Here is a 24,401-nt window from a genome sequence, read left to right as displayed (position 1 = left end):
ATGGAGGATCTGGAAAGTGAGAAGTATACAGTTCACGACCCCTGTGTGACCTGGTTGGATGGTAAGAGCCTTGATACCCTAAAGCGGGGGAACGAGATAGAACATGTATAGGGAAGCCAAGGCAAGCTCCCATTCATGTTATATTAAGTGAACCAACCAAAAGGTAACCATTTCCCTTCGGCCTGTGTTGTCCCTTCCAGAGAATGAGGTTGCTCTCAGAACCAGAGAGGGTCATGTCCTGTCCTACAGCCTCCACTCCAACATCACAGCTACCCTGCTGGACAACAGCTCTTTAGTGAGTAACGGCCCGTAACGGCCCCGCAGGAGAGGAGCTGTATTCCACTATTGATTGGCTCATATACGGAGTCAGCTGGGCAAATTCAATAGAGACTGAGTGGTCCTCCCAGATGGAGAAAGAACTATATAACGACTGTTATAACAGTAGAGAGCAGTAGTAACTATACAGTTATATAGATATGCAGAGGCAGTGACAGTTTAAGCTCTTTTGGGTCTATTTGGTTCCCTCACTGTTCAATTGAAGCCTTCAACATACGGCTTCAAAGAGATTTTTCAAGCAAGAGCCTCACTTTGAACAACACCGCCTGGCTCTGTGCGACACTGACAGACTTATGTGGGTCATTGCCTAGGAGCTAAGCAGGGTTCTGTTGTCAAGATGGGGAGATGTCATCTCCTCTCCGGGTCTCGCCAGATTCTCACTTGGTGTATCATCTCTGTTGCTATGTTAATCCCACACCGTAGTTGTAAGCCTACAACAGTAATTAGCATTCTACTCATGATATAGGCAGACCTACTGTAACTATGGCCATGGCTTCCCAAGTGCAGTCCTATCTCTGACATTATCTATAACTACTTAGCTCCAGGGATGTTGTTCTTGAAGGTTAAGTCTCATATTAGATCTAGGCATGTTGTTGACATGTTTATCTTACCATGTTTTCTTCAGGATTTGACTTACACAAAGTTCCATGTGTCTGCAGACAAGAGGTTTGTCTTGTTGACATACAACATTCAACCGGTGAGTGACTCTGGTTATGACCAAAATAAAATGTTCAGAAGAACCATCTATTTTACAGTGTCAATCTTCATCAATAATCATACTCACTGTCAAAGCAATTCTCCAAAGACACCAAAGATGATTTGATTGCAACAAGGGTTTCCCACTCACTTTCATTGAACACAGTTTTACACAGCAACGCCACAAACTGATTCCAGACCATCAGAGAAAATCAATTGAGTCAAATCTGTTTCCGTTTGCGACTAATGACAGGTCTATTTCCCAACTGCATTGTGACTGTAGTACAATGATGCCATGCATTCTAATCCAGCCTTTACAGTAAATCCCCTTATGAAACAGTTAGAGAGAGAGAGGGAGAGAGAAAGATGGAGGGAGGGAGAGGGAGAGGGAAAGAGAAAGGGAAACTAGTGACTGCAGCAGTCTGTTGCTCTACATGCTATTCAAACAACAGCCACTAGTGAAATCACTGGCAATCTTCAGACTGGGTAATGATGGGGGAAGGGGTGTAGAAGGATGGAGGGTATGAATGGCTGAGAGAGAGTTTGATGTAGATAGCAGGGCAGGGGGAGGGAGAGATAGCGTGGTAAAGTTGGAGCTGCATGCGGTAATGAAATCGCCCGGCGGGGAATGTAAAGGAGAAGCTTATATGAGAGTCTAATGTCTAATGCACACTTGCAGGTGGTTTGAGGCAAACCCCAGCATAACAAGCAACTCTAACAACACATGCGTTTTCCTGTTTCTCTCTTTGCCTTATGACAGCATTCTCTGTCTCCCCCCCGACCTACTCGTTCTGTAAATAACCGCTCGATTAATAAATAGTTTCCTGTTTCCCCAAAGGAGTGAGCAAAAGGTGTAATATACAGGTAATGGGAGAGGAGGGAAAAAATTATTAGGAAAAAAATAAGCCCATAGCCCAATTTTTGCCTTATTACAAAGCCCTGTCAGAACAGCCTGGCTGTTCTCCTTATTTAGTAGTTGATGATCAGATTAGCACTGTTGTAAAATGGGGAGGCAAAAACACAAGTATAATTTTTTGCACGTTAATACTGCTTTTTAGATGGTGTGTATGTATATATTTTACCTTTATTTAACTAGGCAAGTCAGTTAAGAACAAATTCTTATTTACAATGACGGCCTACCCTGGCCAAACCCGGACTACGCTGGGCCAATTGTGCGCTGCCCTATGGGACTCCCAATCATGGCCGGTTGTGATACAGCCTGGAATCGAACAAGGGTCTGTAGTGACGGCTTTAGCACTGAGAAGCAGTGCCTAAGACCGCTGCACCACTCAAGAGATATAGATAGCAGAGCTCGTTCAGTCTGATTGAACGATCTAGTAACTGATGAGCTTCAGTACATGCATCAGTACATGCTTCAGATATATGAATCAATAGGTTATAGCTCTACAGTACCTGTGCGTTGGTTTGTCTACAATTCTCTGTTTGCATTTTTACTGTTGCATCAGCAGGATGTTCTATCCCCATCTATATGCACAGAGTTTGAGTGAGTAGATGTATGCACACTTGTATGTCACCTGGCCACATGTGCAATTTTATGTATGTGAACAGTGGTGTCTGTGGTGGATGTGGGGGGATATATCTTCAGTCTTTCTCTATATTTTGCTCTCTTTCTGCGTTGCTTCTCTCTCACTCCCTCAGTCTTTCTATAACTCACTTTTTTCTCTCTATCTCTGGGGGTTTTCTGCTGACTGAAGCAGTATGCAGCAAGCACCGGCTTTCTTATTGGGGAGAGGATCTGTATGCCGCTGAGAATGGCAAAGTGAGATAGAGAGAGGGACAGAGAGAATAGAGAGATAGACGCAGTAGAGATAGGGGAGAAAAACATGTGATATGCACCAGTTGCCCTTAGATCATCCTGTCCAATGGAAGTCAATCAGAAGGGGTGGAAAAGAATCAGGAGGATGGATGCTTAGAGGAGAGGGCTGCAGTGGTGGGAAATGGATTAGTGGGCTGTTTGTTAAGTTGAACGGCTTCTCCACTGGATTTCATATTAGCTAGATGTAGCTGGTGGGGCTTTGGGGGAGATTTGTGCCTAGTGGGTGGAAATACATTTATTTTGAAAGGGGGGATATAGTTAGGAGTAGGGATGGTGGGGGCTGCATATGGGAGAGAACAAAGTTCCTATGTAGCAGAGGGGTTAAATCGCTCCTTAAAATCCTCAATAGTCAGACAAATTGTTTTTGTGTGTGACTACAGATGTAGGTTCTTAATTTGATCCAGTATGCTACAGCAGGAAAATAAAAACAGGAAATGTGAATTTGGAAACTTCAGAAGACGTTTTAAACCTCAAATACACTACAAGTTTTAAAATTCCGAACAGGATGATCAAATGAAGATCCTACATCTGTAGTCAGACTAATTAGGCGTGTGCATATGTATGTGTGCGTCAGTGCTTATGAGAGTTATTCCCTTTGTTTTACCCAAAAAGAGGGGAAGGAGAGGATGGATGGAGATGAGGAAATGCAGCAGGAGTTAGACAGGTGGAAACTGCCAAAAGAGAAAATGTGATGTGGTTGTCTCACCTAGCTATCTTAAGATGAATGCACTAATTGTAAGTTGCTCTGGATAAGAGTGTCTGCTAAATGACTAAAATGTAATGTAATGTAAGACTGTTTAATTTAGAGAGAAGGGAAAAGAAAATGGAGAGTTGAGTCTGCTCTGCAGTTACAGACAACTAGGTGCTGGTATAACATACAGCCGTGGCCAAAAGTTTTGAGAATGACACAAATATTAATTTTAACAAAGTCTGCTGCCTCAGTTTGTATGATGTCAATTTGCATATACTCCAGAATGTTATGAAGAGTGATCAGATGAATTGCAATTAATTGCAAAGTCCCTCTTTGCCATGCAAATGAACTGAATCCCCCCAAAATATTTCCACTGCATTTCAGCCCTGCCACAAAAGGACCAGCTGACATCATGTCAGTGATTCTCTCGTTAACACAGGTGTGAGTGTTGACGAGGACAAGACTGGAGATCACTCTGTCATGCTGATTGAGTTCGAATAACAGACTGGAAGCTTCAAAAGGAGGGTGGTGCTTGGAATCATTGTTCTTCCACTGTCAAACATGGTTACCTGCAAGGAAACACGTGCCGTCATCATTGCTTTGCACAAAAAGGGCTTCACAGGCAAGGATATTGCTGCCAGTAAGATTGCACCTAAATTAACCGTTTATCGGATCATCAAGAACTTCAAGGAGAGCAGTTTAATTGTTGTGAAGAAGGCTTCAGGGCGCCCAAGAAAGTCAAGCAAGCGCCAGGACCGTCTCCTAAAGTTGATTCAGCTGCGGGATCGGGGCACCACCAGTACAGAGCTTGCTCAGGAATGGCAGCAGGCAGGTGTGAGTGCATCTGCATGCACAGTGAGGCAAAGACTTGGAGGATGGCCTGGTGTCAAGAAGGGCAGCAAAGAAGCCACTTCTCTCCAGGAAAAACATCAGGGACAGACTGATATTCTGCAAAAGGTACAGGGATTGGCCTGCTGAGGACTGGGGTAAAGTCATTTTCTCTGATGAATCCCCTTTCCGATTGTTTGGGGCATCCGGAAAAAAGCTTGTCCGGAGAAGACAAGGTGAGCGCTTCCATCAGTCCTGTGTCATGCCAACAGTAAAGCATCCTGAGACCATTCATGTGTGGGGTTGCTTCTCAGCCAAGGGAGTGGGCTCACTCACAATTTTGCCTAAGAACACAGCCATGAATAAAGAATGTTACCAACACATCCTCTGATAGCAACTTCTCCCAACCATCCAGGAACAGTTTGGTGATGAACAATGCCTTTTCCAGCATGATGGAGCACCTTGCCATAAGGCAAAAGTGATAACTAAGTGGCTCGGGGAACAAAACATCGATATTTTGGGTCCATGGCCAGGAAACTCCCCAGACCTTAATCCCATTGAGAACTTGTGGTCAATCCTCAAGAGGCGGGTGGACAAACAAACCCCCACAAATTCTGACAAACTCCAAGCATTGATTATGCAAGAATGGGCTGCCATCAGTCAGGATGTGGCCCAGAAGTTCATTGACAGCATGCCAGGGCGGATTGCAGAGGTCTTGAATAAGAAGGGTCAACACTGCAAATATTGACTCTTTGCATCAACTTCATGTAATTGTCAATTAAAGCCTTTGACACTTATTGTCACGTTCTGACCTTAGTTCCTTTGTTTTGTCTTTTGTTTTAGTTGGTCAGGGCGTGAGTTGGGTGGGTAAATCTATGTTTTCTATTTCTGTGTTGGTTTTCTGTGTTTGGCCTGATATGGTTCTCAATCAGAGGCAGCTGTCAATCGTTGTCCCTGATTGGGAACCATATTTAGGTAGCCTGTTTTGTCTTTTGGTTTGTGGGTGTTTGTCTTCCGTGTCAGTGTTTGTCGCCACACGGAACTGTTTCGTTTGTTCACATCGTTTATTGTTTTGTTTAGTGTTCTGAGTTTAATTAAAAAACATCATCATGAACATTTACCACGCTGCGCTTTGGTCCTCCTCTCTTTCTTCGGAAGACGATCGTTACACTTATGAAATGCTTGTAATTATACTTCAGTATTCCATAGTAACATCTGACAAAAATATCTAAAGACACTGAGGCAGCAGACTTTGAAAATTAATATTTGTGTCATTCTCAACTTTTGGCCATGACTGTACTGCATGTTGAGGCACTACCAGATAGAAACATATGTTTTGCACAAAGAAATGGGCTGGGGGAAGAACTCTATTAACCTTATTTATGGTGTGTACTGCAGCGCAACAATACCTATCAATATCTCACCTCATACAAGTACTGTTGTATCTCATTACTGTCCAATTGTCGCCATGTCCCACGTGAGCACACACACACTCTGGTCTGTTTACAGCGTGGCTCCTCCATTTGGAGCTGGGGATATAGTAATGGGGGGGAGACAAGCAAAGAAATCTGGTGGAACAATGGGGAAGGATTTATTACTCCACATTAGAATTAATTCCCTCTCTCTCTAGGCAGAGTTGCAAAGAAAAAGCCATATCTCAGACTGGCCAATAAAAAGAAAAGATTAAGATCAGCAAAGAACACACACTGGACAGAGGAACTCTGCCTAGAAGGCCAGCATCCCGGAGTCGCCTCTTCACTGTTGAAGTTGAGACTGGTGTTTTGCGTGTACTATTTAATGAAGCTGCCAGTTGAAGACTTGTGAGGCGTCTGTTTCTCAAACTAGACACTCTAATGTACTTGTCCTCTTGCTCAGTTGTACACCGGGGCCTCCCTCTCCTCTTTCTATTCTGGTTAGAGCCAGTTTGCTCTGTTCTGTGAAGGGAGTAGTACACAGCGTTGTAAGAGATCTTCAGTTTCTTGGCAATTTCTCGCATGGAATAGCCTTCATTTCTCAGAACAAGAATAGACTGATGAGTTTCAGAAGAAAGTCCTTTGTTTCTGGCCATTTTGAGCCTGTAATTGAACCCACAAATGCTGATGCTCCAGATACTCAACTAGTCTAAAGAAGGCCAGTTTTATTGCTTCTTTAATTAGAACAACAGTTTTCAGCTGTGCTAACAAAATTGCAAACGGGTTTTCTAATGATCAATTAGCCTTTTAAAATGATAAACTTGGATTAGCTAACACAACGTGCCATTGGAACACAGGAGTGATGGTTGCTGATAATGGGCCTCTGTAGATATTCTCTATAAAACAAGGACATTTCTAAGTGACCCCAAACTTTTGAACGGTAGTGTATTTTACCCCCTTTTTCTCCCTGATTTCGTGATATCCAATTGCGATCCAATCTCATCGCTACAACTCCCCAACAGGCTTGGGAGAGGCGAAGGTCAAGTCATGCGTCCTCCGAAACATGACCCACCAAACAGTGCTTCTTAACAGCCGCCTGCTTAACCCGGAAGCCAGCTGCACCAATGTGACGGAGGAAACACCGCTCACAAGGAGTCGCTAGAGAGCGATGAGCCAAGTAAAGCCCCCCCGGGCAAACACTCCCAAACCCGGACAACGCTGGGCCAATTGTGCATTGCCCTATGGGACTCCCGGTCACGGCCGGTTGTCACACAGCTTGGGATCGAACCCAGGTCTGTAGTGATGCCTCAAGCACTGCGATGCAGTGCTTTAGACCACTGCGCCACTCGGGAGGCCCCCGAGTATTGATTTCTTGAGGAGGGGAGAGACTTGGGCCATTTTGAAGTCAGAGGGGATAGAGCCAGTGTTCAGGGATGAGTTGATGAGGGAAAATGGAGGAGGTTGTCGGGCGGCCGGACCGCAGTAGTTGCAGGATTTCATCTGGAGAGAAGGGAAAAAGAGGTCAAGGCGTAGGGGAGTTCTGTGTGAGTGTGACCAGTGGACCCAATAGACTGAGTGAATGAGGAGCGGATGTCTTCAACCTTCTTTTCAAAGTTGTTGACAAAGTTGTCCGCAGAAAGGGAGGAGGGGGGGTGGAGGATTAAGGAGGGATGAGAAGGTGGAAAAGAGCTTCCTAGGGTTAGAGCAGAAGCTTGAAATTTAGAGTGATAGAAAGCGGCTTTAGCAGCGGATACAGAGGAAGAGAAGGTAGAGAGGTGGGAGTGAAAGGATAATAGGTCTTCCAGAAGTTTAGTTTTCCTCCCTTTTCGCTCAGCTGCCCACAGCCCTGTTCTGTAAGCTTGCAATGAGTCACTCAGCTACGGAGAAGGAGGGTAGGGATGACCCAGACAGGAGGAAAATGGACAGTGCGAGTCATAGTATGCGGAAAGGGAGGAGAGTAGGGTCGAAGAGGCAGAATCAGGAGACAGGAGGGAGAAGGATTTAGCAGAAGGGAGAGCTGATGGGATAGAAGAGAAGAGAGTAGTGGGAGAGAGAGAGCGAAGATTGTGAAGGTGCATGACCATCTGGGTAGAGCCTGAGTGGCTAGGGAGGTTGAAGTCTCCAAGAAGGAAGAGTGGTGAGCCATCATCAGGAAATGAGCTTATCAAGGTGTCAAGCTCATTGAGGAGCTCTCTAAGGGCACCTGGTGGGCAATAGATGACAACAGTGTTAAGCTTGAGTGGACAAGTGACAGTGAAAGCATGGAATTGAAATGAGGAAATGGACTGGTGAGAGAGGGATAAAAGAGAATCTCCACTTAGGAGAAATGAGTAGCCCTGTGCCACCGGTGCGACGAACAGATGCTCTAGGACTATGAGAGAAAACATAGTCAGAAAACACAACTATCTGCAAGTTATGAGCAGTCAGCAGTTCACACACCAAGTAGTCTACTGGGAAAACAGGCGGCATAGGTGAAACTACTACCCTTTCAATACAGCCACTGCCCCTTCATCCCAGTTGATTTGTCAACAATCATCAGCAAGTTATGAGCAGTCAGCTGGTCACACACCAAGTAGTCTACTGGGAAAACAGGCAGCACTTAAAGTAGATGGCCCTAGCTAGCAAAAAGACAGTACTAGACAGATTAAGTCAAAAATTATCTAATGTCCTCTATAGAATGTCACACACACACACACACACACACAGAGTTAGTTTACACTTCAAATCCAATGTTATTAGTCACATGCGCCGAATACAGGAGGTGTAGACCTTACAGTGAAGTGTTTACTTACGAGCCCCTAACCGATAGTGCAGTTTCAAAAAAATACTTTCAGGACACACTCATTGATTAGGGTCCACTTTTCGACATGCCTAGCTGACCACTGGTCAAGCTGAGTTGCCACTCTCAATCTTTCTCAATTGGAGGGATATTGGCTGTAATGATGTTACTTAGTGAGGAGGTCTTTCTCTGTCCCCCTTTTCTCTCTCATCCTCACATGACATCATGCCTGTAATGTCTCCTGTTCTCTGTTAGGATAGACTGGGTTATCAATGTCTGTGCTGTTCGATTGGATAATCAGAACTGAAGTTTGTGATGATGCAATGTGATTGATGGAATTGCTGACCTGGTTTCATGGACTGGCCACTGACTTCCAATTGTTGTTCATTTGCATATTTAGATTGTCTTATGGTCTAACTGTACATTTAATTCTGTTTTTTCAGGGCTGTGTTTGTGTATGTGTGTGTGTGTGCGCGTGCGTGCGTGCGTGTTTGAGATTGAGTGTTTGTGTAACTCTGGGACCAATGTGCCCATCATCTCCTTTACTTCTTCCAGATTTTCTCTCAGTCCTTCACAGCCTCTTATGCCATCTACAATGTGGCTAAAGGGTAGGTACAGTAGAACCATGAAGGCTAATGCATGGGCTGCACTGGGCATGTGCATTGCTGACGCAAGTGGGCCCTGGCCTCGACTGGCCAAGCACCACCAAATGTGTATTTCTTTCATCTGAATAAACTTCATCTGTTATGTCAGACATCCATTACTCTTATACAGTAATTGTCCTCTCTGGCTGGTCAACATCAACTCTAGGTTTACTATCAGAGATTCCTATCTGCTGGCCCACCAGTGAGGAAGGGCGCTCCTGTGTCTGTCGATGGAAGCTTTGGCCTTGGGTCTACAGTATGAGGAGCACTATTGCCAATTAAAGGAATTCAGGATGACCTGCTCTCCAACAAAATATGAAATGCCTGGGAATGTGTTGCCACAATATGTCTGCCTGTTTTTAGGAGGATAAGAGTGTTGTTTCAATGCATTGAAAGAGGTCTTATTCCATTGCATGACCGACCTCAGTCTGTTTGGTTTTAGCATTTGCATCGTGTCTTTTTTACGACATCTCTCAAGTGCTTACAAACAAGCATGGACGGATCTTTTCTCTACATTTTTTTATCCACAAGTGGCTTTAGAGGCCAGTCGAATCCTAATGGAGGGACTGTGTCTGTGTGTGTGTCTGTGTGTGTCCCAGGGTTCTGTTGGAGCTTAACCCTCCAGCGGGGGAGAAGGCATTGATACAGTATGCAGCCTGGGGACTGCAGGGGAACCAGCTGGTAAGGCAGCTGCTCTCATTCACTCATAGAGACACACACACCTTTACTCACTCATCCTGCATTCCACCTCAATATCTGGTGGGCTAGAAATGCATTTGAGACCACAACAAATCTATAACGCCTTTATTCAGCAGTGGTAATATTTGAGTTATAATGATTTTTTCTGTGATTTATTTCACAGTGTTTATTTCACAGTGTTTGTTTTAGATTAATATTGGATTATGTGTTTTGAATGTAAAGTTTTTTTCAGTGCAATGTTTGTGTTCAACTGACAATGCAACTCTTTCAGTGGCAAGTTGAGATGTATTGGCTTGTGACTTGGCTGGCTGATGCATTCCCACTTGGAGCCAATCAGACATTTGATTGGGCCAGCCAACACTGAGCACTCTGTGCCTTGCTTTGATAATGGATTAGTACTGTTTCTGTTGCTGCCAGGCCTTTGTGTTTGAAGGCGATATCTACTACCAGACAGAAGTGAGCAGTAAACCTCTCCGCCTCACAGCTACAGGCAGAGAGGGGCTGGTGGTCAACGGGCTGAGTGACTGGATTTACGAGGGTAAGAGATACTCTAACCCTTCCTCTATCACGATGACATAGCCATTGATTGGTTGGTTAAAAACTGTTTGCAAAATGTTCCATATTGAAAACTGTTCCCTGAGATTAATGACATTGCAGATAGTATATGGCTTTGAGAAATGTTTTGCACTATTTGCAATGTTGTAACGCTCGTCGTGGGTGGAAGAAGAGGAGGACCAATGCGCAGCGTGGTAAGTGTCTATATTGCTTTAATAAGAATACTGAACAAAAACAATAAAACGACAAACGAACAGTCCTGTACGGTGAAGCAAAACACAGAACAGAAAATAATCACCCACCACACACAATGAAAAACAGGCTACCTAAATATGGCTCCCAATCAGAGACAACGACTGACACCTGCCTCTGATTGAGAACCATACTAGGCCAAACACATAGAAATCTAACAACAGAACAAAACATAGAAAAAACAACATAGAATGCCCACCCCAACTCACGCCCTGACCAAACTAAAATAAAGACATAAAAAAGGAACTAAGGTCAGAACGTGACAAATGTGTAACAATTGGACTTCCATGAGTAACAAATGTGTATTTGAAATAGTTTTGACACATGATTGCTTTGTTCATCTGTAAAATTGTTTATAGAGGAAGTGCTCTTGACTTACCCTGCCAACTGGTGGTCGAAAGATGGAGCTCGCTTGGCATACCTCACCATCAACAACTCTGCCACACCGCTAATGGAGATACCTCACTTCTTGGGTGGGGTCTATCCCTCCAATGTGTTCTTTCCTTACCCCAAGGTAAACAACACTGATCTCATATGATAAAATGTATGAATGCTCTGATTATGTTCTCTCAGCTCTCAGCCTGTCATGTTATCTAACGAATCTAATACTCTGATCCTATATGTGTGTGTGTACAGGCTGGCTCCACCATCCCCACTGTCAGTCTGTTTGTGGTGAATCTCTATGGTCCAGCTCACACTCTAGAGATGATCCCTCCAGACTCTGTCAGGGCCAGGTACTATGTCCAAAATTTAACCAACTGACATCGTCATTAATGTTATTATCTGTTCTAATGGGAAATTTAAGATGAATAAAGTTAATATTCAGTTAAGTGATTAAAACAATCTATTATACTTTTCCTTTCTGTAATACACATGATTCTGTTTGTGCAAGGTTGATGGTCACTAGACTTGAATTCTAGATTTGAATCTTATAGACTCCTATCTGCTGATGATATTGGCGCCAGTCTAAAAGGCTCTGCAGCATTTACGGTGATACTGCCTCTGCAAATGTCAGGGCATTCATGCTTCGTGTAGCAGAGCAGCGCTGTTGTGAAGGAAGTTGTCAAGGAAGGGAGTTTGTGTTTATACAGGACCTCCTGCCCCCACCTACCGTCAACCAATTATGTTAATGCAGAGCTACACGAAGCTATATAGAGCCCTCCGCATTGTTACAAAATTTGGGAGGCGCACAGCGATGCGGTACAGAGCTGGATTTGGCATCTGCATGCCCCCGGATGCTCCACAATTGCGTCACACCCTCCACACAGAGCCTCCGACCACATTTTTGGATCAAGCATACATTGGCTTTAAAGGAGCCAGTTCAGAGGATACACTGGTTATTATTGTATTGTGTGAGACTGTGTGGTTCAGTACCTTGTGTTATGTCTTTTGTTATGTGTTTACAGAACATATGTGATTAGGATATAAGGGCCTGCTCAGAGACGGCTCGTTATGTTTCTATGCTCCCATGCTGCAGGTTGTCTCCCTGTTGCAACTTGTATTAAACCAGATTCATTTTTGATTGCCTTTACCAACGACTGCTCTCCTATTTGTTTCACCTAGAAAATCCCCTTTACATCTGTGTTGTGCCATCCAAGAGACGTTCTCTTTCTGTCTGTTTCCCTAAATGTCTCCCTAGAGACCGCTACATCTCCATGGTGACATGGATCAGCAGCACTCAGTTGGCGGTACGTTGGTTGAACCGGGCCCAGAACCAATCAGAGCTCTGTGTGTGTGAGGCCACCACTGGGGCATGCTCAAAGGTGAGAGGTCAAAGGTTACTCCACAGTAATCCAATGGGTGTCCTGACTCTTCTCTCTGCCATTCATTACTTTTATAGCATTTCCATCCCACAAGCTATCCACTGGGGTGTTTGGATTGATTTCCTTAAAGGAAAACTCCACCCAAAAACTATTTTTTGGTATTTGTTTAATTAGTCAATTGTTGACATAGTCCCAAAATGTTTTGCTTGTCAGCACTCAAGTTTTCAACTTATGTCACTTTTTAAAAAATACAGAAATCATCCCCGAATTATGCTAAAACGCAGCATCATATGATGCAAATTGCTTTCTGTATTTTGAAACTTGCATATCTTGAACACTAGATTGCTGACAAGGAGAACATTTTGGGACTAAATCAACAATGGACTAATGAAACAAATACCAACCCTTTTCCTTTAAGATGTCATATTCTTCCAGCTTAAATAAGGTCAATTATACTGCTTGTGATACATTTCCAATGATCCGCTGCAGCATTTGTTTGCCACCTCTCTCCAGCCAGTCCTTATGGATTCATTACAATATTAACTTTGGCTGTTTAAATATGCTGAAACGTTTTCTTTATTTCGTATCTCCATATCAAATCCACAGAAACACACAATGGTCATGGACTTAATGCAAAACCAACGACAGGTAGGCATTTCTCATTTCACAAAAGCTGCTACTAATTGAAACTGGAATACTGATCCAGTCTTATTGGCCTGTGATATTTCCTGGATTGGTATTGTTGACCATGCCTGTCTCATTTGTCCAACAGGAGGTGCCATTGTTTTCATCTGATGGCTCTTGGTTTTATTTGACGTTGCCAGCCAAGCAGGGTGCCCGGGGGGAGTTCCGCCACATTGCCAGTCTGCCAGCCCAGGTCAGTGTGAGGGCACTCAAACTTTTATACCCCTGTGTCATCCTCCAAGGGTTTAATGCCAGACTGCTTGTTAAATCTTCAATAGGGTCAGGGTTTGCCTGGCTACCCAAACTCCTTGCTCTGCCACGCCCACTGACGTTTGTTTCTTCTCTACAATGAGTGTGGATCTAAGTACCTCCCTAACAATTTCTAGAACACAAACATATTATATTTTTACTTTTTACCCCATTATTTCCCCAATTTCGTGATATCCAATTGGTAGTTACAGTCTAGTCCCATCGCTGCAACTCGGGAGAGGCGAAGGTCGAGAGCCACGTGTACTCCGAAACACAACCCTGCCAAACCGCACAACTTCTAGACACACCGCTTGCTTAACCCGGAAGCCAGCCACACCAATGTGACGGAGAAAACACTGTCCAACTGGCGACTGTGTCAGCATGCATCCGCCCGGCCCGCCACAGGAGTCGCTAGAGCGCGATGGGACAAGGACATGCCAGCCGGCCAAACCCTCCCCTAACCTGGACAACGCTGGGCCAATTGTGCTCCGCCTCATGAGTCTCTCAGTCATGGCCGCATGCGACACAGCCTGGGATCAAACCCGGATCTGTAGTGACGCCACTAGCACTGTGATGCAGTGCCTTAGACTGCTGTGTCACTCGGAAGATATTCTAACCTTTCTGATTGGTCACAGGAACCGATGGGTTGGGCCAGAGCTAGAACACACGTGGGCGTTTTGAAAATTCGTCATTAGATTTGGTACTCTGATTAGTTTGTGGTGACGTCATTTTGACGTCACCACAAATGACTTCAGCGATGGTAGTCTAGCGAACATAGAGCAGTGGAAGAATTCAGTTTGAGTCATCAGGCAAGGGCAGGGTGGCATAAAACAATATGTTATTATACAGATCTTAATATCAGAGAGCTGAAGTCTTGGCAGTGATTATTTTAGGTATCTGTGACTGTTTCTGAATAGCTCTGTTTTGCTGACAATGTTCTTATCTGCATCTCCCTATCTGTCGGTTACTCTCTTCACATCTTTTTGTTGTTGTTGCTTTTACCCCTTTTTCATGGTATCCAACTGGTAGTTGCAGTCTTGTCTCATCGCTGCAACTCCCGTACGGACTCGGGAGAGGCGAAGGTTGAGAGCCATGCATCCTCCGAAACACGACCCGCCAGGCTGCACTGCTTCTTGACACAATGCCCACTTAATTAACCCGGAAGCCAGCCACACCAATGTGTCGGAGGAAACACAGTGCACCTGGCGACCCTGTCAGCGTGCATTGCACCCGGCCCGCTACAGGAGTCGCTAGAACGCGATGGGACAAGGACATCCCTGCCAGCCAAACCCTTCCCTAACCCGGATGACGCTGAGCCAATTGTGCGCCGCCCCATGGGTCTCCCGGTCACGGCCGACTGCGACAGAGCCTGGACTCTAACCAGGATCTCTAGGGGCACAGCTAGCACTGCGATGCAGTACCTTAGACCTCTGCACCACTCGGGAGGCCCTTCACATCTTATTACATCTTTCTCTAGATGACTCTGCATTCCACTGGCAGTCTGTCTGTTTCTGTATTCATCCCCCTCTTTTTCTCTCTCATTCTATGTGACACAGCCTGCCATCCCCTCTGTCCCTCCTCGCTTTCTGACGTCCGGGAACTGGGATGTCACTGTGCTGTGTGCCCTGGATGAGGACAATAGGAAAATGTATGTGAGAGCCTCTGCATGTGATGCTATATAGAGAGTCTCTGTGTGTGACGCTATATAGAGAGCGTCTGTGTGTGACGCTATATAGAGAGCCTCTGTGTGTGATGCTATATAGAGAGCCACTGTGTGTGATGCTATATAGAGAGCCTCTGTGTGTGTGATGCTATATAAAGAGCCTCTGTGTGTGATGCTATATAGAGAGCCACTGTGTGTGATGCTATATAGAGAGCCTCTGTGTGTGATGCTATATAAAGAGCCTCTGTGTGTGATGCTATATAGAGAGCCTCTGTGTGTGATGCTATATAGACAGCCTCTATGTGTGATGCTATGTGGAGAGCCTCTGCGTGTGATGCTATGTAGAGAGCCTCTGCGTGTGATGCTATATAGAGAAAATCAAATCAAATTTTATTTGTCATATGCAATGAATACAACAGCTGTAGACCTTACCGTGAAATGCTTACTTACAAACCCTTAACCAACAATGCAGTTTAAAAAAAAAAATGTTCAGAAAATATTTACGAAATAAACTAAAGTAAAAAAGATAATTACACAAAAGTAACAGAATTATGAGGCTATATACAGGGGGTACCGGTACTGAGTCAATGTGCGGGGATACAGGTTAGTCATTGTAATTTGTAAAGTGACTGCCCCTGCGTGTGATGCTATATAGAGAGCCTCCGTGTGTGATGCTATATAGAGAGCCTCCGTGTGTGATGCTATATAGAGAGCCTCTGTGTGTGATGCTATATAGAGAGTCTCTGCGTGTGATGCTATATAGAGAGCCTCTGGGTGTGATGCTATATAGAGAGCCTCTGCGTGTGATGCTATATAGAGAGCCTCTGTGTGTGATGCTATATAGAGAGTCTCTGGGTGTGATGCTATATAGAGAGCCTCTGTGTGTGATGCTATATAGAGAGCCTCCGTGTGTGATGCTATATAGAGAGCCTCTGTGTGTGATGCTATATAGAGAGCCTCTGGGTGTGATGCTATATAGAGAGCCTCTGGGTGTGATGCTATATAGAGAGCCTCCGTGTGTGATGCTATATAGAGAGCCTCCGTGTGGATGCTATATAGAGAGCCTCTGTGTGTGATGCTATATAGAGAGCCTCTGCGTGTGATGCTATATAGAGAGCCTCTGGGTGTGATGCTATATAGAGAGCCTCTGCGTGTGATGCTATATAGAGAGCCTCTGGGTGTGATGCTATATAGAGAGCCTCTGCGTGTGATGCTATATAGAGAGCCTCTGTGTGTGATGCTATATAGAGAGCCTCTGGGTGTGATGCTATATAGAGAGCCTCTGGGTGTGATGCTATATAGAGAGCCTCTGCGTGTGATGCTATATAGAGAGCCTCTGTGTGTGATGCTATATAGAGAGCCTCTGCGTGTGATGCTATATAGAGAGCCTCTGCGTGTGACGCTATATAGAGAGCCTCTGGGTGTGATGCTATATAGAGAGCCTCTGTGTGTGATGCTATATAGAGAGCCTCTGTGTGTGATGCTATATAGAGAGCCTCTGGGTGTGATGCTATATAGAGAGCCTCTGCGTGTGATGCTATATAGAAAGCCTCTGCGTGTGATGCTATATAGAGAGCCTCTGGGTGTGATGCTATATAGAAAGCCTCTGCGTGTGATGCTATATAGAGAGCCTCTGGGTGTGACGCTATATAGAAAGCCTCTGCGTGTGATGCTATATAGAGAGCCTCTGGGTGTGATGCTATATAGAAAGCCTCTGTGTGTGATGCTATATAGAGAGCCTCTGGTTGTGATGCTATATAGAAAGCCTCTGCGTGTGATGCTATATAGAGAGCCTCTGGGTGTGATGCTATATAGAGAGCCTCTGGGTGTGATGCTATATAGAAAGCCTCTGCGTGTGATGCTATATAGAGAGCCTCTGGGTGTGATGCTATATAGAGAGCCTCTGGGTGTGATGCTATATAGAAAGCCTCTGCGTGTGATGCTATATAGAGAGCCTCTGCGTGTGATGCTATATAGAGAGCCTCTGGGTGTGATGCTATATAGAAAGCCTCTGCGTGTGATGCTATATAGAGAGCCTCTGGGTGTGATGCTATATAGAAAGCCTCTGCGTGTGATGTTATGTGGAGAGCAACTGTGTGTGTTGATATGATTAGCAGAAATTACAAGTAGGCTACTGTTGTAGAACGATGTTTTGGACACAAAAACACATAAAGGTATTATTGCCTTTTAAAATAGCTAGCCCTTGATCCTTAACTTAAAGAGGCAATGTAGTATTCACTTAAAAAATATCTGACTTTGCTCAGGTCAAGTCAGCTGAAACTGAACAAGACATGATTAGATGGTCATAGACTGAGCAGGCCAGAGTCACAAGTCCTTCATGCTTAGACAAATTGAGTTGTGCATGTGCGGTGTGTGTGTGTGTGTGTGTGTGTGGCAGCATCATCATCATCATCACAGAGCATGACGGGAACCGGATGGATGCAGACAGTCCCAATTGCCCATGTGGTGGCTGGCACGGCTGTCTGCCTCCAAGCAAGACACTCATATAGCACAGCTTTCATACTAATTTTGCTGTATAGACAATGGAGTCAAACTCAAATCACTGGAAAGGTTCTGTAATTCAGCCTTATCGACATTGTCTGAGAATCAACTAATGCCATGAATGTGTTGAGTGAAGTGTGTAAATAAATCATAGATATCATAGTGTCCATATGGACTAACTAACATATACTATTTATACAAAAGCATGTGGACACCCTTTCAAATTAGTGGATTCAGTTCTTTCAGCCCCACCCGTTGTTGACAGGTGTATAAACTCTAGCACACAGCCATGCAATCTCCATAGACAAACATTAGCAGTAGAATGGCCTTACTGCAGAGCTCAGTGACTTTCAACGTGGCACCATCATAGGATGCTACCTTTCCAACAAGTCAGTTTGACAAATTTCTGCCCTGCTAGAGCTGCCCCGGTCAACTGTATCGGCTGTTATTGTGAAGCTGTGTGAGCCACACAAGCTCACAGAACGGGACTGCCAAGTGCTGAAGCGCGTTGTGTGTAAAAATTGTCTGTCCTCGGTTGCAACACTCACTACCAAGTTTCAAACTGCCTCTAGAAGCAACATCAACACAATAACTGTTCGTCGAGAGCTTCATGAAATGGGTTTCCATGGCCGAGCAGCCGCACACAAACCTAAGATCACCATGCGGAATTCCAAGTATCGGCTGGAGTGGTGTAAAGCTTGCCACCACTGGACTCTGGAACAGTGGAAACGCGTTCTCTGGAGTGATTAATCACGCTTCACCATCTGACAGTCCGACAGACGAATCTGGGTTTGGCGGATGCCAGGAGAATGCTACCTGCCCGAATGCATGGCGCCAACGTTAAAGTTTGGTGGAGGAGAAATAATTGTCTGAGGATGTTTTTCATGGTTCTGTCTAGGCCCCTTAGTTCCAGTGAAGATACATCTCAACGCCACAGCATACAATGGCATTCTAGACGATTCTGTGCTTCCAACTTTGTGGCAACAGTTTGGGGAAGGCCCTTTCCTGTTTCAGCATGACAATGCCCCGATGCACAAAGCAAGGTCCATATAGAAATGGTTTGTTGAGATCGGTGTGGAATAACTTGACTGAGCCCTGACCTCAACCCCAACGAACACCTTTGGGATGAATTGGGATGCCGTCTGCGAGCCAGGCCTAATCGCCCAACATCAGTGTCCGACCTCACTAATGCTCTTGTAGCTGAATGGAAGCAAGTCCCATCAGCAATGTTCCACCATCTGGTGGAAAGCTTTCCCAGAAGAGTGGAGGCTGTTATTACAGCAAAGGGGGGACCAACTCCATATTAATGACCATGGTTTTGGAATGAGATGTTTGACAAGCAGGTGTCCACATACTTTTGATCATGTAGTGTATCTCCACATTCAGCGGTCCTGGGAAGGTGGGAGTTGATTGAATGTCTTCTATTGACTGCATCACTATGTCCTCTCTGTTTGCAGCTACTTCCTCAGCACAGAAGAATCCAGACAGAGCAGACACCTGTACAGGTGAGGCCATACTGTCAAAACTACTTTATCCAGAATTTCATCCTTCGTAGGCGTGCTGACTTTGACTGATGAAGTTAAATTTTCTTTTTCAGCTCCCAAATCAAAACATTTTAGTTACTGAAACATACCTTTTTTTTACTGAATGTAATTCCCGATTTTTAAGATGAAAATATTAGTTTATCAGCCAATGAAACAAAACTATCTACTTCAAATTCAAGTCAAAGGAATGGTGGCTCAACAATTTTCTGGTTTCATGAGAAGGTAGATGGTCAGAGAAGTGAGGCGTGAGCTGAAGGGTTAAATTGTGCAGCAGCCGAAGCCGTTCCTCTCGAAGGGCGCTCCAGGCAGACCACCTAACATGTTAATCAGAGGGGACCAAGCCAACGCAGTGGATGGGATGGTGCTGTGCTAGAGGATGAGTCACTGGGACGTAACGACAGCGTCCCAAATGGCACCTTATTCCCTATATTGCCCTACAGTATACATACAGTATACATACATAAAAACTGATCCACAACCTGTGATTAATGTGCTCAGCCCCCCAGTCATTCGCCTTATATGTTTTATATTGTGTTTTTTATTAGTCTGCTTTTGGCCTCACCAGATGATAGAGTAGAGGGAGAGATTGGCGTCTGGTTTAAAGGTGATTTTCTGTGCATTCTTTTTTGGTACTTCCCTTGGAGAGAGATACTTACTGAGAGGTCGGAGATAGTGGTTTTATTTAAATTGTTGCCTTTTTTTCACCCTTGAAGAGTCCTATTTGTGTTGAGAAGTCAGTCCTATTTGTGTTTGAGGAGTCAACTCAGTAATGTATTTTAGCATAGCTATCATTGTATTATTTGTTTAATTAAGGTGTAATTTACAACCTTAATGTATTGATTGGGACAGCCAAATAGTTTCAGACCCAAACCTTCCTCATACACTATTCTTTAAGGTGTGTTTGGTCACTCTGTTGTCTTCCTCTCTTTCAGTGCGGACTTTGAAGGGATCTTCCAACGCCAGTGTCTGACCTGCAACCTTCTAGATGACTGTAGCTTTTTCAAAGCAGTGTTCAGCCCCAATCAGACATATTTCACACTTTATTGCCTAGGTAGGAGCTCTGTACACACGCACTCAAACGCAGGCACGCTCACACACCACACGCACACACCCTACTGCTTGAATTAAAACAGCATTTTAACAATAATCAAACATGTATAATTTTTCTATCTCTTTGGCCCATGTTTCCCTAGGCCCCGGAGTCCCCAAGGTGACAGTACACAACACGAAGGACCCCTCCAGTGAGTCTGGTTTGTCTGACTAATCTATTAAACACTCTGAATCTTTATCTCGAACCTTCTCCACTTTTTACCATCAGACACTTTCAACAATGGCCAGTAGAGGGCAACATGAGCAAACGAACATATAATGTAGAGAAGAATTTTGAGCAGTTTCAGACAGTTATTGGAATTCAGAAAGGAGGCAGATAGCTGCATGACCGTGAATAGACTGTGTAAATGTAAATGTATTTTGTTTGATCTCCTTTAGGATACATAGTTCTGGAGGACAACACACCTCTCTCTGAGACCCTAGAAGGGAAGAGACTCCCAGAGACGGTCTTCAAGACCCTCGCAGCTGACAACCATGGTAAGTGTGTGAAACCACCCTGGGCCCACACACACAGAGCAGTCTAAAATTATAATTAACATTCACTGACATAATTTTCCATTCGCTTCAGTCACAAAACAGAGACTGCTTTAGGTTCAAACAGTCACAGAACAGAGACTGCTTTAGGTTCAAACAGTCACAGAACAGAGGCTGCTTTAGGTTCAAACAGTCACAGAACAGAGGCTGCTTTAGGTTCAAACAGTCACAGAACAGAGGCTGCTTTAGGTTCAAACAGTCACAGAACAGAGACTGCTTTAGGTTCAAACAGTCACAGAACAGAGGCTGCTTTAGGTTCAAACAGTCACAGAACAGAGACTGCTTTAGGTTTAAAAAGTCACAGAACAGACTGGTTCCGCTTGGCCAGGCATGTAAATAACAAGCCAAATACAGCAGCATACCCATCAAGAAAGTAATTGTTTCATTTAGCGATTAGGTCTCCATGGTAGCGAGAGCATGATTCATACTCTCCCTTTGGGAGGAGAACAAAGTGTGTGCGTGCGCACGTGTATGTGTGCTTTGTGTGTGTGTGTGTGGGTGTCAACTGTAGGCCTACACATTCTCAATAAGCTACCGTTAACTCATTGTTTAAGTGACATGCATAGGACTCAGGGGAGCTCATTTACTGGTCCTTTAGTTTGGCGCCCACAGGTGTTTCAGGGGGAGAATACTGATGAGCTCTGGTTCAGTGTATATCTCTGTATATCTTATCTGAGACTGAGTGTGGGCCCTCTGTTCGTTTTCCTTTAGATCTACACCTGAAGCTGTCTCTGCCCCAGGGTTATGAGGCCCACCTTCTCCCTCTACTCATCATTGTGTAAGTTATAAACACAGCTGATCAATGGTGTTATAACATGATTATGCCATTGTATGAAGCCTCTTAATGTGAGCCTATATCAAGGATTCACTTTTACAGTTTTACGGCCTGTTACATAACTTTTAACAGACATTGATTTCCCCATAGTTTACCAGCAGGCTAAACCACAGCTTAGTTGTTTAACCTTTGCCCTTTGCTCAGTCCCTCCAGTTGAAATTTTTGTCAAAACCAGCTGACCCTGTTCCTCATGTTGTCATGCAGGGACGGAGTTCCAGGCAGTCAGTCGGTGACGGAGGAGTTTACTATGGGATGGCCTGAGGTGCTCGCCAGCACACATGACATGGCGTTAGCCTGGGTGGATGGAAGGAGTGGGGTCGGCCGGGGGCAGAAGATTAGCAGTGTGGATCCCCGCAAGCTCAGCTCCCTCAGAGTCAAAGATCAACTAGGAGTCGTAGAGTTAGTTTTATACAGTGTTATTATTGGCCATGACATTTTGTTGACATATTGTAGAAATTATCCATAAATAAATGTATGACCTATTTGTTTTTTTCTCCACAGGTGGTTGATGCAATTGCCTTACATTGATGATCGGCGGATTGCCCTGTATGGCAAGGTTACTATTATGTTAACTATGGCAGCAACAATTAACCTATATTCTGGCCATGACCACGTGATCACATGAGTTTCAAAAGTATAATGTTGCAAAAGCATATATTATAAAGTCTCTCTGTTTAACGGCACTTGTGTCTTTCCCTACAGGCATTTGGTGGTTATTTATCCCTCAAGATGCTAGCTGCGACTGATCAGCTGTTTAAATGTGCAGCCGCTGTGGCTCCCATAACAGATTTCAAACTCTACAGTAAGTGAAGACTATACAATAGTGAAAAAACACACAAGAGCCTATGTTGAAAAGGAAACCAATAACAGTAATCTATTTTGCTTTCATGTATAGGTGCTGCCTTCTCAGAGAGGTATCTAGGTCTCCCAGCAAAGGAGGAGCACACTTACCTGGTGAGGATCCTCATACCTTGTGTAAACATGCATGGTAGGAAGTATAAGGCAATAGGTTATTGTAAGGGCTCTCTGTCTCTGTTTTGTCTCCTCAGACGGCATCTGTATTGGAAGATGTTCACAAGCTTAAAGACGAGAATTTCCTCTTACTGCATGGGACTGCAGACGGTGAGATTTGGCTATGATTTTAACAGCTACATTTGTCCACTTTTTTTTAATCAATATGCAATTCAACTGCTGAACTTATTAATAATAACTTGTATGTGTTTGTTTATTCTCTTATGTGTGTGTTTTTTGGCTTTGGGTTACGCAGCACGGGTCCACTTCCAGCACAGTGCAGAGCTCCTGAGCCGCTTGGTGAAGGTGGAGGCCAACTACTCCCTGCAGCTGTACCCAGACGAGGGCCACATCCTGAAGGAGCGGCGCAGCATCCAGCATTCCCAACGGACCTTGGTGCACTACCTCCAGACCTGCCTGAGACACAACCCCCTCCTGGCCTCCATAGAGGAGCCAGATGAGGATGAGGAGGACGACTGAGTACTCCCACCTCTGGTACTGGAGAAACATACTGAGAAGTGACGACTACTCAAAGTCAGACTACTACTAAACACTAGTCTCTTCCCACAGCCACTGACTAGACACAAGAGCACGGGAGTGTGGACCAAGAATATCAGATCACAGCCTACTGTTATCAGTTCACAGCAACTTTGGAAATATACAATTTCTTCCCAACATTGTTTGTACTGTTTGAATTGTTGTCCCTGATTCTTTACACTGTGTGGATCCATTATCCAAGAAGTGACCATGGCCAGGCCAAATGTTGATTCTTCTTAAAGTTTACAAAATAGCCTGAACATGCATGTCGTAAAGGCTGCATGAAGCAGAGTGGTTTACAATGCATTCTTCTATGTTTCGTTATCCTGCATATCTTAACTTTGCTTAACTTATTACAGCTAAAATCAGCCTGCTATGCTGTTATGTAACACATACAGTGGGGCAAAAAAGTATTTAGTCAGCCACCAATTGTGCAAGTTCTCCCACTTAAAAAGATGAGAGAGGCCTGTAATTTTCATCATAGGTACACTTCAACTATGACAGACAAAATGAGAAAAAAAAATCCAGAAAATCACATTGTAGGATTTTTAATGAATTTATTTGCAAATTATGGTGGAAAATAAGTATTTGGTCACCTACAAACAAGCAAGATTTATGGCTCTCACAGACCTGTAACTTCTTCTTTAAGAGGCTCCTCTGTCCTCCACTCGTTACCTGTATTAATGGCACCTGTTTGAACTTGTTATCAGTATAAAAGACACCTGTCCACAACCTCAAACAGTCACACTCCAAACTCCACTATGGCCAAGACCAAAGAGCTGTCAAAGGACACCAGAAACAAAATTGTAGACCTGCACCAGGCTGGGAAGACTGAATCTGCAATAGGTAAGCAGCTTGGTTTGAAGAAATCAACTGTGGGAGCAATTATTAGGAAATGGAAGACATACAAGGCCACTGATAAGCTCCCTCGATCTGGGGCTCCACGCAAGATCTCACCCCGTGGGGTCAAAATGATCACAAGAACGGTGAGCAAAAATCCCAGAACCACACGGGGGGACCTAGTGAATGACCTGCAGAGAGCTGGGACCAAAGTAACAAAGCCTACCATCAGTAACACACTACGCCGCCACGGACTCAAATCCTGCAGTGCCAGATGTGTCCCCCTGCTTAAGCCAGTACATGTCCAGGCCCATCTGAAGTTTGCTAGAGAGCATTTGAATGATCCAGAAGAAGATTGGGAGAATGTCATATGGTCAGATGAAACCAAAATAGAACTTTT

The 24,401-nt window shown here is 44.4% G+C and overlaps 1 protein-coding gene across 1 annotated transcript; it reads left to right on the top strand.

Moving 5' to 3' along the window:
- Positions 1–23,589, top strand: LOC120058656 (inactive dipeptidyl peptidase 10-like). Its single transcript, XM_039007407.1, has 22 exons — positions 1–61; positions 201–295; positions 962–1,033; positions 9,135–9,187; positions 9,823–9,904; positions 10,340–10,460; positions 11,089–11,243; positions 11,366–11,463; positions 12,369–12,492; positions 13,265–13,369; positions 14,982–15,073; positions 19,048–19,095; positions 20,067–20,185; positions 20,328–20,384; positions 20,611–20,721; positions 21,490–21,556; positions 21,818–22,012; positions 22,115–22,169; positions 22,316–22,415; positions 22,509–22,567; positions 22,663–22,735; positions 22,881–23,589. Exons 1-22 carry the CDS (start codon positions 1–3, stop codon positions 23,102–23,104), a joined length of 2,166 nt encoding a protein of 721 aa, XP_038863335.1. The 3' UTR covers positions 23,105–23,589.
- The last annotated feature ends 812 nt before the right edge of the window (positions 23,590–24,401 follow it).

The sequence above is a fragment of the Salvelinus namaycush genome, chromosome 14 (assembly GCF_016432855.1).
Source record: "Salvelinus namaycush isolate Seneca chromosome 14, SaNama_1.0, whole genome shotgun sequence".
Classification (NCBI taxonomy): domain Eukaryota; kingdom Metazoa; phylum Chordata; class Actinopteri; order Salmoniformes; family Salmonidae; genus Salvelinus; species Salvelinus namaycush.
Note: the sequence above shows the minus strand (reverse complement) of the source record. Positions and strands in the feature narration are given on the sequence as shown.

What these genes read in the sequence shown, in the direction of transcription:
- LOC120058656 (XM_039007407.1), top strand. Translation starts at nt 1, where the DNA reads ATGGAGGATCTGGAAAGTGAGAAGTATACAGTTCACGACCCCTGTGTG. An exon ending in ATCTACAATGTGGCTAAAGG is followed by an intron (nt 9,188 to 9,822) that starts GTAGGTACAGTA and finishes TGTGTGTCCCAG; the next exon opens with GGTTCTGTTGGAGCTTAACC. An exon ending in AGGAGGAGCACACTTACCTG is followed by an intron (nt 22,568 to 22,662) that starts GTGAGGATCCTC and finishes TTGTCTCCTCAG; the next exon opens with ACGGCATCTGTATTGGAAGA.